At 38.0% G+C, this 17,719-nt stretch overlaps 2 protein-coding genes across 2 annotated transcripts in view; one reads left to right on the top strand and one right to left on the bottom strand.

Annotated features, from left to right (window-relative positions):
* The window catches only part of DOCK2 (dedicator of cytokinesis 2), a 170,603-nt gene that overhangs the window by 48,771 nt on the left and 104,113 nt on the right, over window positions 1–17,719 (bottom strand). The window contains exons 28-29 of the mRNA XM_065030122.1: window positions 15,907–16,005; window positions 14,161–14,255 (exon numbers count right to left, since the gene is read on the bottom strand). Coding sequence (XP_064886194.1) covers window positions 14,161–14,255; window positions 15,907–16,005 — 194 coding nt within the window. The remainder of the gene's footprint in view (window positions 1–14,160; window positions 14,256–15,906; window positions 16,006–17,719) is intronic.
* The window catches only part of INSYN2B (inhibitory synaptic factor family member 2B), a 38,069-nt gene continuing 37,518 nt past the window's right edge, over window positions 17,169–17,719 (top strand). Inside the window, exon 1 of the mRNA XM_013367329.3 lies at window positions 17,169–17,355. The gene's annotated coding sequence lies outside the window, so the exon portion shown is untranslated. The remainder of the gene's footprint in view (window positions 17,356–17,719) is intronic.

The raw sequence follows: 17,719 nt of genomic DNA on the forward strand, positions 1-17,719 counted from the left end.
ATGCAGCAAGATAAAGTTATGTTTCTAAAGCTAATTTCTTTGTCTAGCTTTCCAGCACAGTAGATTTGTAAAACAAAAGTCAGTTGTAACTCTAAATATTTATAAAGTTTATTTAAATAATTCTGTTTCATTCCCTTTACAATTTTGAAAACAACGGATCCATTTATCTCTGCTGCATAGGTAAAACTTTTAAAAGTTAAAAAAAGTTTTTAAAAAAAAGGTAAAAGGTAAAAGGTAAAGTTTTAAGTTGCAATATTTCTAGGGGAACCTCTGTGAGGGCAAACAAACCGCAACCTGAAAGCGGTGAACACGAGGAAGAAACAATCCTAATTGTTCAGTTGCAATGACTGACTGCCAAATAGCCACTACCGATATGCAAAAGATCTAATAGTTGTAACACACATGTCCACAAAACCCCCACCACCTTAGTGTTTAGTAGCATCAGACAAAGCAATAATTCAATAATTAGAATGATTAGCAAAAGATTAAGAGACCCCAGGATACCCGTATGTTACTGTCAAAGCAATGTTGCATCCTTGTGTCGGATTCTGTGTGGTGCTCTGGTCTCCCATCTCAGAACCATAAGCAAATGCAGAAAGTAAAAAAGAAGGAAGAAAACAAGCACATAAATGTGACAAAGAAATGATCAAACACGTAATGGATTGTGCTTGTGACCTGGTTTCTGTGGCCAGAGGACGCTACATGACTGAGGAGGGATATGGTAGAATCTATAAAATTGAAATACCATGGAGATGAGAGACTTGCTGTTCACTGTTTCTCATACGAGCATTGGAGAGCACAAAAAATAATAAATAAATCGAATGTGCATTCAAAATAAGCATAAAGAGCTAGTTTTTATGCTAGTCTTGCTCAGCTATGCATCTCATTTCTCCAGGATTCCATGAATGCCTGAATTTTATACTGGCTCAAAAGCACTCAGCCATTTCAAAGACAGAAATGAAGGGAGGACTAAATGTCATTGGTCACTAGGATAGCACAGCCCAGCATCACTGCTCCCCAGCTCTGCTGTTACACTGTTCCCCAGGCAGCTGGTCATGAGCCACGGCCAGGAACAGGAGTCACTGAATTCATTTTCTTCATGAGGGAGTTAAAGCAGAAGTTCACCTTTTGGCAGGCTTATGACAGGGAATCCTATTTAACCATTAAGCAACAGTCTGATGAAGCACACAGCTTCGTTAGGGCAATGACCTGACTGGCTAGATTGAAACCCTTTGTTATGATTATGGTATTGAATGAGGAAAAAATGCTTTACAAAAACCTATAGAATGTTTTCTTTCCGTCCAGGTAACATATCTCTGTAATGCTGGTGTGATCAAATCAATTAAGTAATTTATACATGGTGTTCCATTGTGCCAAGTCCTTTTTTTAAGGTGATCAGAGGGACACTACCATTTAAACCAGCACAGTAACTGTGGCACTGGAAGGTAACGGAGTGCTGTGTTGCCCTCCTGAACATCCCCACACATTCACATGAGCTATTTCCAATGGGCTAGGGCATAGACTGAGCTCATCTTACTAATACTAGCTCAGTTAATCTTGCAAGCTGAAGTAAGGGTTTGATCTGTGAAATGCTGAGTGTCATGAAATCATCTCACATTGGAGAAACCTCATTTTGCCCAGTACCGTTCTTGCAGGCTGTCACCACCCTCCCAAACATCCCCTGCGTGATCACAGAATTGCCCTGTGTATCCACTGCCATTTCAGCCTGTGTTGCTCTGAACGGGCTATTGTAACTTCTTTTCAGCCTGTTATGTGATCAGTTCTTACTCCGGAAAACGTGATTTCCTATGCAAGCTGCCCCACACTACCCACGAGAAAATAAACACATTTTTCCCTAACGCTGCACTCGCATGGGTACATTTATCTCTACAAAACTGCCTGATGCTTGGCACAAACATTTTAAGATTCTTAAAATGAATGAAAGGCATGCTCTACTTCAGACAGCACAAAAAATACACGGCTAGACAGAATTAGGGACACCCACATGTTATTCTGTCTGTCAGCATCCCTATTACTCTTCCAAGTAGGAGTTCTGGGTCAAGGCCTTTTTAGCATCATGTCTTTGCTGTAGAACTATATCACTCTACATTCTCCTCTGATTTACCAACTATATTTCTTGCCAACTCACATAATCAAGTTCTTCAGCTCCAGCTGCTCCAAGAGCAGCATTTCCCTCCACTCAGAAAGTCTTTGCTTGGGTAGGAGGAGGTGTCCTTCATTTTTGAGACTTTATTTCCCAGCTTCTGTGAATTGACACACTACTCCAGCACCTAAAACACCCTGTTTGGGCAGGATCTGGTGTGGTGCTGATAATTTGTGCCACATCAGAAAAAGACCTCACACTTTTAGGTACTTTGGTTTTTTTTTAGCACAGAAATATCATATAAGATACCGTAGAAATAATCAAAACTTAAGCATACATGAAATCTATTAGTGCGAATCTATTTCATAATATGAACATACTTCTTGTGTGCCATATTTTTAAATTTTTGTGAAGAGATTGTGGCCATACAGAAAAAGCCCCAAGGACACCTGAGAAATACAGAGAAACTTAATGTCCAGTAAAAATCACATAATTACATGTAAGCTATTTTTTTGTGAATATCCCTTTCATTCTCACAGATATTTTTATCTGACATACCGGAATGACATATTTGCAGGAAGCACGCAATACTTCCAGGCTGTCAAGTTCCAAGTATTTTCATGCATTTGTATTTTGCCTAAAGCGTGTCTCTATTCCTGTCATTGGAAGTCAGTTAGGCAGGAGGTTTGAATTCTATTCCTGGCTCCTGCCAATGCCATGCTGTCCTACCTCGGTGATTTCATGGCTATATGTCTCAGTCTTTCACAAAATAGAGGTGTTAACTAACCAGCCACAAGTACAAAGCTAAACAGGTATTTACAAAACACTCTGAGAAAATATTATTTTAATTATTACCAAGATCATCTTCCTATTTAAAGAACTAAACATTGCTCCAAGAGAAGAGAGTTCAAGTAACTTGATTGGAGAAATCATCATTCCTTACATGGTTATTCATAACATCCCTTATCAATTTTGACATAATGGAGAAGATACAGCAAGAAAAACAAGATGGTAAAAAAGCATTCCCCCAGAACAGCTCAGAAAACCACAGTATGTACTGTCTGACTCCAGAAGAAGTTATTGATTAAAATTACTGAAAGGGATTATCTTGTCACAGTGTAATATAACTTAATTTCCCATATTTCTATAACAGCTCGTTGGAATTTACCATTCCTCCCAACCTGGGGATTGCTGCTCACTTTTGCTTTGCAAGTTTAGACTGATCTAGACTGACCAAAGGCCAGGATCTTGATTTCTCATACAGATAATGCCGTTAGGTGCTTGTTCTGTTTAGCACTCTCCTCTTGTCACATTTTCCTTTAATAATCACATAGGGCTACAAATATGTTCTTTCAGGTGTTAATTATGATAACTTTTCTGCAATTAATTAATTTCTCATCAGTTTAAATAACTGTGACCTAAAATTGTTGTAAATTCCTTTACTCACAACAATTTCCTTGCTATTTCCTGAGTGTATGGGGATCAATGCTTCTCATTGATGAGAAGTTGGTGGGTTCATACCCACCACTTGGGACTGAAGGTCTCTGGATGATCTTCAAAGGCTAGAGCTTCTGGGCTTAATATGGGCATAAAAAGGCAAGGCCTTGGCTTAGGACAGTGACAGAACTGCTGTGGTTCCACTGCTGCTATCCGCTTTACCTTTCTATATTTCCTGCTGCTTTTGCTTCGCTTTCTTGTATTGTCAAAGAAATTTCTTTCAAATTTTAGCTTGAAAGGCCGATAAAGTAGCATCCTGTGCAAGTTCACTTAGTTTCAAATACTCTGATATATGTTCTAAACAGGAGCAGAACAGTGCCATAAGTGACATAAATAAAGACAAAGCTGAAAATTTGTAAGTGAGCCTGAGATAAAAATGTGATTTCAAACTGACTCTCCCTCAAGCAAAATAAAAGAGAAGGGCTGAGATAGAGCAAAAAACAAATTGCATCTTCATAATCAACATGTTCTTAAAGCAGGATTTCAAGGCTATTCCTTAGAATATGATGACTCTATTTAGCAGAAAAATAGGTCTGCACATTGTCCTTGCTTTTGAAGTGCAAATAGGTGATAAACCTAAAATATAGATCTAGAGCTGCAAGTTATTTTTAGCAAAGATGTTAGAATTAGTGCATCAGCTTCTTGCAGCATCAAACAAAGAGATGATCTCAGTGAAAAACCAACCAAAACAACCCACCACAACAAAATCCCCAAACTCCAACTGGCACTGCCTCTTCTCAGGTGGCTTTGCAGAAGCTGGTCTTTTCCTGCACCTAGTTTCAGACATAGAACACTTCTGGGTCCGCAAAACTATTTTGGGAAAGATGCCTAAATCGGGTACAGAATTACAAATCTTTCCAAAATCATAAATTGACCTTTCCTCAGACTCTTACACATGAATTCTTTTAAAACTATGAGATGTCTTCAAAGTCTTTTTGAGGTCACAAGACTAAAATTTGGGAGTTCACTGCTTCAAATTTGAGATGAGTAATCCAGACACCGAGGTGAAGGCTGAATTAACTTGGGTACTTATGAGCATCAACTCAAACTCATGTTTCCTGTGTCTTCTAAAGCTGTGATTACACTGATATAGTGACAGGTGGAAAAAATTAATCAAGTACAAACTTCTACAGGACACAGAAAAATAGAGATAAGTATTAAAGGAATATTATTTCCTGTGTTGTGAAAGCTCTTACTGAAAGAAACCATTAAAATGCTGGAATATGTTTTCTTAAAAATCACGTCTGAAAGCCAATGAAGACACGGACTGTTTTTAAAACTCAAAATGACTTCCCACGAAACCTAAATACTTTTCCTTCAGAGAACTTGGTCACAAATTAAAGTCAGAAGCAGTTTGGCAGGTGTTGTTTTTTCTAATCCCCAAAGGCTGAAAAATCAGCACTTCCACCAGTGAACCCTCCACTTAGGCAGATGAGGAACATAAGGGGAGTTCTTTCAAAGCCTAGATGATGCACTGATGATTATTTGAAGATCTCTTCTGATTTCTGATAGACATGGTCTTGCCACTCTGCCAATTACATGAAAACTGGAATAGAGAATAGCAGAGCTGAAATAAGACTCCCAGAATTTATGCTGAGTTGGTAGTTCCATCTTCATAAGAAGCTTTGCAGCAGACATCTGACAGGTATTGTAACATGAAGCAAGCACAAAGGAAAGGCAGCTGAAGCCAACTGATTCTCTTGTAGGCTTCTGTCAGCTTTCCTCTTCCTTCTTGTGTGCAAAGCTAGAAGGAAGGAAGCTAAATAAAGAAACTAGCACAGTGGGACAGACCCAGTCCCAAAGGCTGAGCATTGTCAATGACTGAACACTGACCAGCAATTAAACTGAACCTGGAAGATATAAAATACACAGAAGAGAGAACAGACAAGTGTGACAGGAGAGATTAAAAACTCACATTTACTATTTCAGTGACCAAAACAGAGCAGCAGGAAAAAAGCTGAGAAAACAGGTGAAAAGATTAAAAAAACCTTTACAAAGCAACAGCAGAAATTATCTCCTAATAATGTAGCAAGCTACCACTGATTTAGAAATGAAGGGCAATGCAAGATGGAAACACTATTTAAAAACCTTGTAGCTATGTGAAACGTAGTTATTAAGAGCACAATAATGGCAAGCCTTAGGAAGCAATCCACTCCATGGTAACTGGAAAAATATGGCCAGTGGTGCAAAGAAAGTAGTATAATTTAATCATATTTCTCCTCTGTGTCAACTCAGTATCACTATAGATGGAAGAATAATTTTTGTACCAGTCATATTGTATTCTAATGATAAAGCAACTGTCGTTTTCCTAAATTCTTTTTCGTTGTACAGTCCAAGAGTCTATCTAAATAGCATGGCCAGAACATAACTGCTTAAAAATTAACTGCTATCCAGCTTCTCAATTTTAAACTGTTACATACAATTCATTTTCTTTATTAGTATTATTTGAAAATTATCCTTGAATAGCTGTGCCAAGCATACAAAATAATACATGCTATAATGTATAATTTGACAGCAGTACAAAAGCAACACCTAGAGAAAGACAAGAATGAGCAATTGCTTTGATGCCTCCAACCGGAGTTTCCATTTGAGATCTCTTGACTTCAGCAACGGCCTCTTTGCACGTGGCTTTTCCTTCAGTGTCTACCTAGAGCATGTTTCAAAGACCATTTAACTCCAATTTAGGAATCAACATACGTTTTCAAAACCGCATATTAGGTTCACCAAAGTAATTCGAAAATGTGATTTTTAACGTGCTTTAAGAAACTTCATAGCTTGGAAACTAAGCATACGAAAAGCTGTCATAATGCACTCTGATAGAGGTAACTCAGTTCGGAAGGTATTTTCAGTATTTTTCCTTATATTGTGAGTATCTTCTCACTTTCGTCTACTCTCCTTTTTCATTGCACATTCCAGCTAATTGTTTGCAGAGCAGAAAGAATCTGAATTGAAAAATAAAAAGAATCACCTGGTGTCTTTGGTGCTAGATCAAGATACAAAGCTGAAACCCAGTTGGTATAAATGAATGTAGTGACTTCACAGGGGTATATCAGGATATCATACACTAATAAAAACTCTCATGGCCTTTACTTTTGAAGAAGGTTTGAACTGATACGATGAAATTACTTCTTCATTCTTCCACTGATTTTTGTTTTTCACCTTTTGACACTAATTTACCCTTACTGGAATATTTGTACATATCATTTAGTCTTCATTTCTATAGATCTAAGAATGGTGCAGAGGTGATACTTTGGTAAATCTATTTCCATGGATGTTTCTAGGGCCTCTTTCTAGAAATACTTTTATTATTTCACAAGTCAAAGGATTAGAATTAGAGAACTACATGAAAACAACGGATAACACTGGATAGTGCTATCACTGCTTTTAGTGTTTGGGGGTGTTTGGGGCTTACTGTTGGTTTGGGGGACTGGCTTTTTTGTTGTGTGGTTTGGTAGCTCTGTATTTTACAGATAATTTCACAATAAAACTTTAAAGATAAAATGTAGTATTATTTAGGCTTTGCTTTTTCTTCCCCCTGTTACATAAGCTTTCCCTACTCTGTATCTCCATTCTATTTTAACACAGCACAGGTAATTCTGATTTTTCAGATATTCTTGTTGGAAATATTTAGCAGGCAAATATCTTTTGTCTAGAATACACAACTTCTGTACTTTTAGGGCAGCCTAGCTTTTTCTGAAGCTAAAAATATGATCTGTAATTACAGGTACTGACAACTATGCATCTGCCTCTTGTCTAATTGCTGCTCACTCAAGCTTACCACTTTACAGCCAAAACTGTATCAATAAAGGAGTTGCATTGAATCAGCAAATTAAGACTTTAAAAAAAAGATCATTATGCAGCAAACGCATGATACACCAGCACAGTTATTTTGTGATGCTGCTGTTTAAAGTACAAAAATAAAGGTACAAAATAACGTTAAATGTCATAAAACAGTATATATTAAATTTCCTTAAAATCTCTTAAGATATGAAGTGCTGCCCAAAGTTACTCATCAGAAAGTGGAAAACAAAGAGTGCTCAATGTAATTAACAATGCCTGGTGCAAATTACAAATACTTAATTCATATTTTCAGTCTTTTCTGTAGTAACATATTTAGAACAGTTTACATGGGTAATCTCTTCATTATTTTTTAACTCATTTGCACGTATGTGCTACAGAGTGGAAAATCCTACTTATTGTCTTAACCCTCAAATGTTTTACTAAAATTGAAGTACCTGAAAACATACACAAATATTTTATAAGAGGCCACATAGCAAAGAACCTTAGAGATATCTATATGTAAATCAAAGTTGTATCTGGAAAAATAACAGTTTATCTTACTGAAAACATCCAACTAACAAGTTGTTCTTCTGTGCTGAGTTGCTCTGGCCACTGAAGACTTTGCTTTTAGTTCAGGAGAGCTCAGACTCCAAGAGCAGGAGCATCCCAGGAGTCAATACCAAGAAAGATGAGATACTGTGCAGTGGGAGTGGGAAAGGGACATCTCCCAGCGTGTGACAGATACAAGACTAAATGACTGCAGTCAGAATGTAATAGGCATCCGCTGGGTACCACGACAGGCAATCGCCTGTCTTGCTGAGCAATGATCTGCTGCAGTCACCACATAATTGTTTAGCTTCTTAGTAAGCAGATAATTCCACAAGATGGGTAACAACCAGCAACATGCAGAGTTAGTGCAACATAAGCATCTTGTAGTATTTGGTGCTAGAAAGATGTAAGCGATGGAGAAGTAGGGTTACATCAAGCACAACCAGAGTTGAGCACCTGCAGATGGAAGAGACTTCTCTGCCAAGCTCACAGCTGACAGCGGAGCATTAGATGACTCAGTCAGATACATCAGCCACAGCTGGAAGTGTAACTCTCCATGGAAGTAAAATTACAACGCACAGTGAAACAACTGCCTGTTCTCTTTCTCTGCCTCATGCCATTTGCCCTGTACTGCCTTTTGTAGGGACTGGGGAAGACAACCAGGAAACAACCACCTGGATGTAGCGGAAAGGAGATACAAACCTGCAAATATTGAGAAACCGTGTGCCACATTCCCCAGCAAGAAAAACAATAAATAAATAAATAACATGTCCCTTGCCTTTGAAAGGGACTTTATATTAATAGTGAAATTACATTTCAGCAAGAACATCTTCAGTCTCATAGCAAAAACAAACTGCCCAAGAACACATCTTATTACTATACATGATTAAAGCAATGACTGAAAAATAGAAACTGTTTCAACTTGTCAGAGTATTTCATTTACCCTTTTGTGCACATGTGCATAAAGAAATATATTCATTAGACATTCACACTTATTGCTTAAAGTGCTTTTTCAAATATTAAAAATAAAGTTGTGCAATACTCTATAAACCTGCATGTAAATGTGTTGTGACCCCTGAAAATTCAAGCCCTTAAGAAAATCAACTGCATTTCTATCAAGTATGCTTGGGCCAGTCAAAAATTGTCAGAGGAAAATGAGATCAAAGGAAGGAGTTGTATACAGCAGATCAGCCTTCTGAATTCTGCCTTATTTGTGCAAAATAAAATGCAACACCCTCATCCAACCTCAGTTACATAAAAGAATCTTAACTCCCACTACATCTTTGGAGAACAACAGTAAAACTATGACACTTGAAAGGTGGAGATGAACCATCCTGTGACTAGACAGCTACAGGTCTGAAGCCGGCACTGCAGACCACTGAGGGTTATCTGGGCAACACATCAGTGCTGGGACACTCAGAACGACCTTCCTCCGCACAGCTCGTGTGCACAGGGCACCCTCTGCATCTTTGGAGAGAGACCTTGTCATTGAGTCCCTTTGGCCAGCTGTGTCCCCTCTGCCCAGCCCAGCGAGGGAACTGCGCCTCAGCCAGACCCAAGACAAATATACTGAAATTGTGACTACCAGCTCTTCAGGTTTGCTCTTCAGAAAATCTAAAAGAAAAAGCAGTCCAAGAGCTACTGGATTTGCTATATGTGCTTGTTACTTCAAGATTTGTCTTCATAATGCAACATCTTGTTGAGTTTCACAGGACAACGAGCAGCTAATTATTCTGAAAATATATCTTTCTATTCAAAGGCAGACTTGTTTGGAAACATGCATATGTATAGTGTCAAAAACATGGTTTTCAGAAGTCTTGTTTAACAGAGTAATTCACAGGTGATCTATAAAAAAACCTCAAGTCAGGAATCCTTATTGTCCCTCTCTTAAAAATAAATCCCTACAGCCCCTTGCTAGGCAACAAATAGGAACTTATTCTGCCTCGTTTTGCAGGTTGGCCAGGACCTAATGACACCAAGAGAATCTATAGTTCCTGGCAGGCTGAGAAATGGTGAGGTGCTTGGGAACGCAGGTGGCACTGATTTGAAGCCATAATGAGATTTTGCTGAATTAATAATGCTGCTGCAACATGTGAGCTCCATGAGAACCAGGTCTTGAGGGTGTTACAAAGCAGCTCATCAGCAAATAAGCAGCTATTTTTAGTGTGTATAATGAAAGAAAACTGGCAACATTTCCAGCTGTTTTGCCAAATACCTGCAGTGCTAACCCTTTCAAGTTGAACTTAAAAAGGGCTGGGGAACACTTGACTCCAACAGATGTCTGAAAACACTTGGATATACAGGTAATGAAAACATATTTTAGAAAAAGCCTAAGTACTGGTGTTAGAAAATACCCTACTGTGTTATCTCACATGAGATTTTCAGCAAGTACAATCTGACCTTGAAATATACTGTCGAAAGCCTGTTTCCTTTTCAAATACCTAAATATAATGTCAACAAGGTTCAAAAACCAACTCAATGGACACCCAAACAATGAAAGTGCCTTCTAAGCCAATTTAGATTGGACACCAACCAAAATTGATTCCAGGTAGTAATAATGAGGAGATCAAACTCTATCTGAGCAATTACCATTGCAGAGCCCAAAGGACCAGAGGAAGGGATGTGAACACTTCCCTCTAGTTGCTAACCCTCCTAACCATTTCTTTTGCTCAGCACATCTGACTCCCTATGCTCTTTGTGTGGAAATAAGGTACAAGAATTTCCTGGGAGGAATGATGTACCTCTAAATTAAAAATTATAAACAGCTGAGAGATAAGAAGACTACATGGTGTTATCTAAACCAGCAAAGCATTTCCCCACAAATGCCACATACCTATGAAATACTGCTTTTAATAAGCTAATGGCCAATAGTCTAAGTACCGTAAGTGGAATAAAGTGCACCTGCAAGCAGTAGCAACTAGTAAGAAGTGTGCAGTAAGCAACCTTCATTAGAACAAAAGTCGATTGAATCTACCATGGAGAATCACAAAAATAACTTGGATATTATATCCTCATGACCTCAATGAGGATTTCACTATTTCCCCAAGTGTTCTGCCCCATCTAGCATACCAGAAGAAGTGTTCTTGCCATCTTGCTGTTGACAGAAGGAGAAGGGCGGAGGGGGGGGGAAAGCAGATCATTCCACTTTTTGATACTCAGCTGCTGACAGAATACAGAATACTCCCAGTCCAGTGGGACTAGTACACACAGATTCTGCCTCCTTCAAATGGCTTTTGGGAATCAGAACCTGCTTTGAGAGTAAACAGTATGTTATTTATAATAGTGATTTAAATTAATTTGAGTTAAATTATTCCATCCTGATGCAGGCAAAGCTTGACTAAGTAAGTTTAGTCAATTAAGCTTCTACTCGCGTTCTTTCAAACTCTCCTACCACAGCTTCTCCTGGACATGAGTGTGTACATTCTCCCTTCCTTTGGACAGAGGTGTCTCCCTTCCCGGTTGGCATACCCTCTCTCTAATAGAAAAAAATATATCCCCAGGACCTTTAACTCTTTTGCCCTATCTATGCCAGACATCTAACCTTTAGTGGAAATATCCCTGATATCATGCAGGCAATGTCTGTCTTTTATTTATGTTTAAGAGTCATTAGAGTGTCCTGCTCATTAGGAACACCTTTTAACCACAAACTGGACCAATTGTACAACAGTACTATTGAAGCTCTTCCCTTTCCTCTGCCTCTATGTAAATGTACTCTGGTTTTATGTTTCTGTACTGCAGTATATCCTAGAGCAAAATTCCTCCAGTGCCCACTTCCCCTGCTAGGTACAAAATACGAGAGATCATCCTGAGGAGCCTGTCAGGCTTTGTCGAATGCCCGGAGGGAAGAAGTGCCAACCACACTCTGCCATTGCTGAGGTTACACAGCAGATGTGCCTTACAGCCTGGAACTAATATTTTTGCAAAATCAGAAATGGGAGACTCTTAAGGTAAAATATGTTCTTCAGGCTGTAAAAAGGCCTGCATGTATCCTCCTACTCAGAGCAGATGAATTAAGAATGCAAAATCTCAGCTGTGCGAGCACTTTTTGTGGGGTCTCTCCCTCTCCATTATAAGAGACCCTAGCCTGACTCATTGTGATATTTTTTCTTTGCTACTTCTTCAGTCTGGAGAAAAGCATCTTAATAAGACAAAACTAGAAATCTAAATTAGTCTTCAATTTATTTCATAGAACACCCACGTCCTCTCAAGAAAAAATCCCAAACAAAAAATAAAACCAATCCTAAATTTCTATCAAGACTGATAATAAAAATCCCCCCTCGCAGTTGTTGATATAACATAAAATTAAAACATGAAAGTAAGATCAATAACTCATTTCCATGTAATCTTGGTAACAACAGCATAATCAAAGACTATAAACACTGCCAAGTCAATTTAGTTAAGCAAAGTGTTTGCAGAAGCACTGTTAAATAGCTGCTAAACTTTTTTTTTTTTAATGCTGACTTTTTTCTTAAAATATTTTCATTTGCGTTGTCCAACACATGATAAGGTTTAGAGCAACAAAGCCTGACTGGACCAAATTGTCCCACAAAGTTCAGAGTCTTTAGGAGGCCTTATCAACAAATATACAATATCACAAACGGATTTCAGTTCTCAGAAACTGAGGCAATATAGATACCACCAGGCGAAACCCCAAGCCCCAAAGGCATATTCAATGAACAAGGGCTGACACTTCCCCCACCCCAACAGAGTAAAAAAATGCAATACTTGTGAATAATGCAGATGTTAACAGCATTTTCTAAATAAGAGAAACAGTTTTACATATGGAAGGTTTTATATAGTTACATACAAAATAAAACTGTGAGTGCCATGAGGATGGAGCCAGGCTCTTCTCGGTGGCCAACGATAGGACAAGGGGTAATGGGATCAAGCTGGAACACAAGAGGTTCCGCTTAAATTTGAGAAAAAACTTCTTCTCAGTGAGGGTGGCAGAGCCTGGCCCAGGCTGCCCAGGGAGGTTGTGGAGTCTCCTTGTCTGGAGACATTCAAAACCCGCCTGGACATGTTCCTGTGCGACCTCACCTGGGCGTTCCTGCTCCAGCAGGGGGATTGGACTAGATGATCTTTTGAGGTCCCTTCCAATCCCAAACATACTGTGATACTGTGATACTTTAGTACTAAACTGATACTTTAAGAGTAATCTTTGCTACATCAAAAATAATTGCAATTTGCACCATCAGCAGCAACATAATGTGCATTGAATTAAATTTTACCTTTATAAGCCAAAGACTGGCTCAGACAGAGAAAGAAGTGGGATGAAACTACTATCGTTTGTAACTGATGCCCACAACAAACAAAAAAACTCCCATCTCAAGAAAAGAACTTATGTGAGTTGCAACCCTGACACCAAGACAGCAGCGGTCCTGTGGCTCAAGCAATACTTGGTTTATCCACCATAATTTATGGCGGCACCAAAACAGACAGATTATAGCTGCAGGCAGAGACATACAATCTGCACAGTTTATGTCCAAGAGATATTTCCTTCAGTAAATCTTATATTATAAGAGTACTCAAAGATTTCTTACTAATTGCAAGCTCTCATAGAGCAAACAATATGGAGCATGATAAATCTGAACATACAAACTTTTGCTTAGTTGCCACCTTGATCTACAAAGGCAATATACTTGAGTTTGAAGCAATCAATCATGACAAAACCCCAAACGAGCTATAGCATACCAATACATTTCCTCAACAATGTGAGCTACAGTAAACACAATGGATCCAGACACCTTCTACAAACAGTGTGTTGCACTCAAAGATTTGGTCTTTATCATCAGTGCTTTCAGCAAGCAAAGCAAACTCAGGGCATTGGAAAGAAAACTGTTTTTGATAACATGCATCACAATGAATTTTTGATGTATTAGTGACAATATTCTAACCCTGTGCAGAAATCACACAATTAAGATTCAACAGGCTTTTTACAGTTGACTTCTGTTGGCTGTCAACATGGAGACCAACTATGTACTTCTACTTTACTGTTCAATATGTTGTTTTTTCTTTTCCATTTTAAGTGTAGTTAAAGCACATGCAGCTAGTTTAATTTAACGTATTCTCAGTAAATTATTTCAGATTATGACCTTCTTGGCATCCATCAAATTGGAATGATATCATCATCTTAGACTGCACGGCGAAACTCCAAGATAGAAAAACTAGTTTGCTTTTCACAAGCACATGGAATATGAGCCCAAATCCTCCCTCCAGCCCCATTTTACCTGTTCTGCACCATGCTCATGGCCATCCAGTCTGAAGGGTAAACATTCTTTCCAATGAGATCTTTGAACATGATGAATGTTTCCATCAAGAAGTCCTAGAACAACAAAATATGTTGGTTACTGTGTGACATAAAGTTTAAGTGTCCCTGTCTGTGATTAAAGAACTAAGATGGAGGGCTCCACTTGACTCCCAGTGCAGTCAATGGAAAAATTCCCGGTGTATCAGTAAGCCCAAAACTGGAACTGAAGTCCTGTAAAACAGCAGTCTCAGATTATGGGTGAAAGCTGAGAGTCATTACATTGGGTTCTTAAGAAAAGATAAGCCCTAAATTAATGGAAAGTTAATGGGAGTAACACTGTTAAATTTGTTAATTAGCAAAACAGTCTCGCTATCCATAAAGAACTAACAGATTTGAAAAAAATTGTATTTTTTTATTTAGTCCAGTTCGTCTAAATTTAGTATTCTAAATTAAAAATCGAAGGCACTGAAAGCTTCCAATCAAAACAAACACTATTTATTTTCCTAGAAGCATTTAGAGATCACTGTACCATGAATTTAAATAAAATGAACATAATTATTTCAGGTCTATTTCATGTATAGTGCACATATGTGGTTTTACCCTTGAACTAGAAGTCTGTGAGATGAACAACCTGAAATGTCATCATGTATCACCAAAACCTCCCAAGCAGCTCTTGGTGAAGTCTGTACCCTTTCTTGTCCTATCACTTACATAGAACCAAGTGAACAATAGCTCTCAACAACATTATTAGAAAACAAATCTCTGTCATCTTCACTGACATATGTTGTGGAAAAGGACAAGACAACAAACCATTGCCTTTAAAAACAGCAAAATCCATTGATCATATTGACCTTCCCCCTGCTTCTTGCTCCCCCCCAGGAATTACTTAAGCAGTTTATGGATTACTAAAACTTCTAGGATCGAGCACCCAAACTGCTTGGAAGCTGAAATTATGTTAACATACTGTTATATTTTCAAGTAAGCTAAAGCACAGGAAAAATTGCAAAAGCTACCCAAGATTTGATCTTTTAGCGTTTCAGTTATAGCACCACTTTGACTCTAAGAGAAAAAAGGAAACTGGACAAATCTTGCCAACTGAAAACATTACCTCCGTGAAATGTTGATAGTGTAATCAAAACCTTTGCCAATACCCAGACTTATTTCAGAGTCATGTGAGGAGTATAGAAGAACAGACGTAGGACTACCAAAACCTTTATAACATAGTAACCAGTGGTACAAACTAAAAATATACCCCAAATATCATTCAATCGCCAGACAGAACTTGAATAAAAAGATATGTTACAATGATAAGGCATTTAGTCCATTTACCATACAACATTATCTGAACCAGTAATAGACTCAAAAGTGAAAATGAAAAGTAGAAAGCGATCCCCATGTGCAAAGCGGGGAGCGAGGGTTCGCTTAGTTGAGGGTTGATTTTGTTGTTTTGTTCCCCTCAGAAAACTACAAAACGAAGATTGCATTACTTATTCTTGATTATTAGATTACCACTTTGGTGCAAGGGTCAACAACAGTGACATTTATCTCTTTCCAAATTTCTGATTACAGTATTATCCAATGTCGCCATTAGAAGAGGGAGGGAACACAATGACAGAGAAAGACAACATACAGAAACAGACTTTGTTCTAAGAGGAATCAGATGAGATACTCCAGAACAATCCTACTGATTTTTCAGAGGAAATATTTACAAATATGTTGTACTCACCACTAGTTCTGAACTTGTCTGAAAAGTTTCAATGTAAACTGAATAATGCTGGTTGGTCATCTGGTTTAAGATCGCTGTCATGCATGCCACAAAGTGACTCTGAAAGAAATCCAGACACAAATCAACACATGCGGATTATATGAGATATTTGATTGTATTCTTTCAAAAGCTGAACTACTCTAAATGCCTAATAAATCCTTTTATGTATGTAAAAATAAAATAATAGTCTAGCTTTTTCAAGCCCAGATGAAAGAAACATACTAAGAACTCAAAAAGGATAATTCAAAAGCTGTCCTGACAAAGGGTCGGCTCTGGTGAGAGGGCCGCATCGTTTATGAAACTCCACATGGAATCACACATTGTGACAAGAAAACTTTATCTAGAAAGTAAAACTCAAGGTTACTTTAAGACTTCAAAAAGGCACATGACGTTGCCTGGGATTCTTCCATTAGAAACTCATAGGAAAAAAAATACATTAGCATTAAAATTTTCTAATCACTCTAGAAACATAGGTTATTCACAGGGATAAATATTGGAAAAGAAAGGCCATTTTTTTTACATTCCTCAGGCATTTAAGTAGCTATTAAAGAACTCCATAAAACTTGTATAGAATACTGTTAACTTTCACCTCTCAAAACTTCTTGCAAACTTGCTCAAAATACACAATTTACTATTTCTCAATTCCTAAAGCAGAATTGCTGAAAAATAGAAACCGATTTATAATCGTAGCTTTTCACTGTAATTTACTGAAAGTCACAAAGATATTTATCTCTCAAGCACTAATAGTGAGCTTAATGATGTGCAGCTTTTAAGACAGTGAAGAATCCTCCTTATTGATGCCTTTCAATTTGCTGAACTTTTAATAGTTGTTTTAAAACTGTACAAGTGCACCTGCTTTAAGTCCTCTGATTTCATTAAAGTAAGAGACTATGAAATAGCTGAGCATGCAAAATAATGTTCTCGATTTACTTGGATCTTTGCATCATACTGGTTTAGAATTGACACAAGGGGCTCCCCCGCCCCTCTGGCCAGAACTGAATTTCCAGCCGACACTGATGAGGTTCTCTGTTTAACTCCAGTTCATTTTCTCCTTTTGCTCCATCAAAAGGCACCGATGGCACTCGGTACCGAAGTCTCAGCTGCGGTTTGTGGTACCCAACCATTTTGTCTGTCCCTCCGAGCAGGGAAGCCTGCTTTAACTGCAGGTTATGGCCACTAGAGGTCTTTTACTTTCATGTGTTAGCTGCTGTTCAGTTTATACTGCCTTTTTTTATTTATTTATTCCTACGTGAGCAGAGCCAGCACACTTCTTGCATACAAACAGTGAAAATTACGATATAAAGGACCTACTATACCTTCTTTTGGAGTAACATTAGTGCTAGTGAGTGGCTTGCCTACTTTTTAAGACTAAGAAGACAGATTTTCTGCAGGTAAACCAAAAGCTTTCAGGTAAGGAATCGTGTGTTGTCGGGTACCGATGCTCTTCTAAAAAGAAATGCTGGTTTTCCTGCTGTAGTAGTTCACTTTTACAGTTATGAATCAGACAAATCTTTTCTGTGATGTTAAACGTATAGCTGAAAGTAATAATGAATTGCTAAGGATTCAGTAATGAAATCGTGAGGGGTTTTTCTTCTGATGCTTTGATTTTGAAAAAAAAAATACTGACACAAGTTAGAGAATTGTACATAGAAAACAGCTTGTATTTTTAGTAGTTAAACATTTGCCACAGAATGCCTTTCTATGTTCACGTTAAATAATCACTTCTTGAAATAAGCAGCATTTCTTCATAAGCATTGAATAGATGTATTATATT

Source organism: Columba livia, chromosome 14 (genome assembly GCF_036013475.1).
Source record: "Columba livia isolate bColLiv1 breed racing homer chromosome 14, bColLiv1.pat.W.v2, whole genome shotgun sequence".
NCBI classification, from domain to species: domain Eukaryota; kingdom Metazoa; phylum Chordata; class Aves; order Columbiformes; family Columbidae; genus Columba; species Columba livia.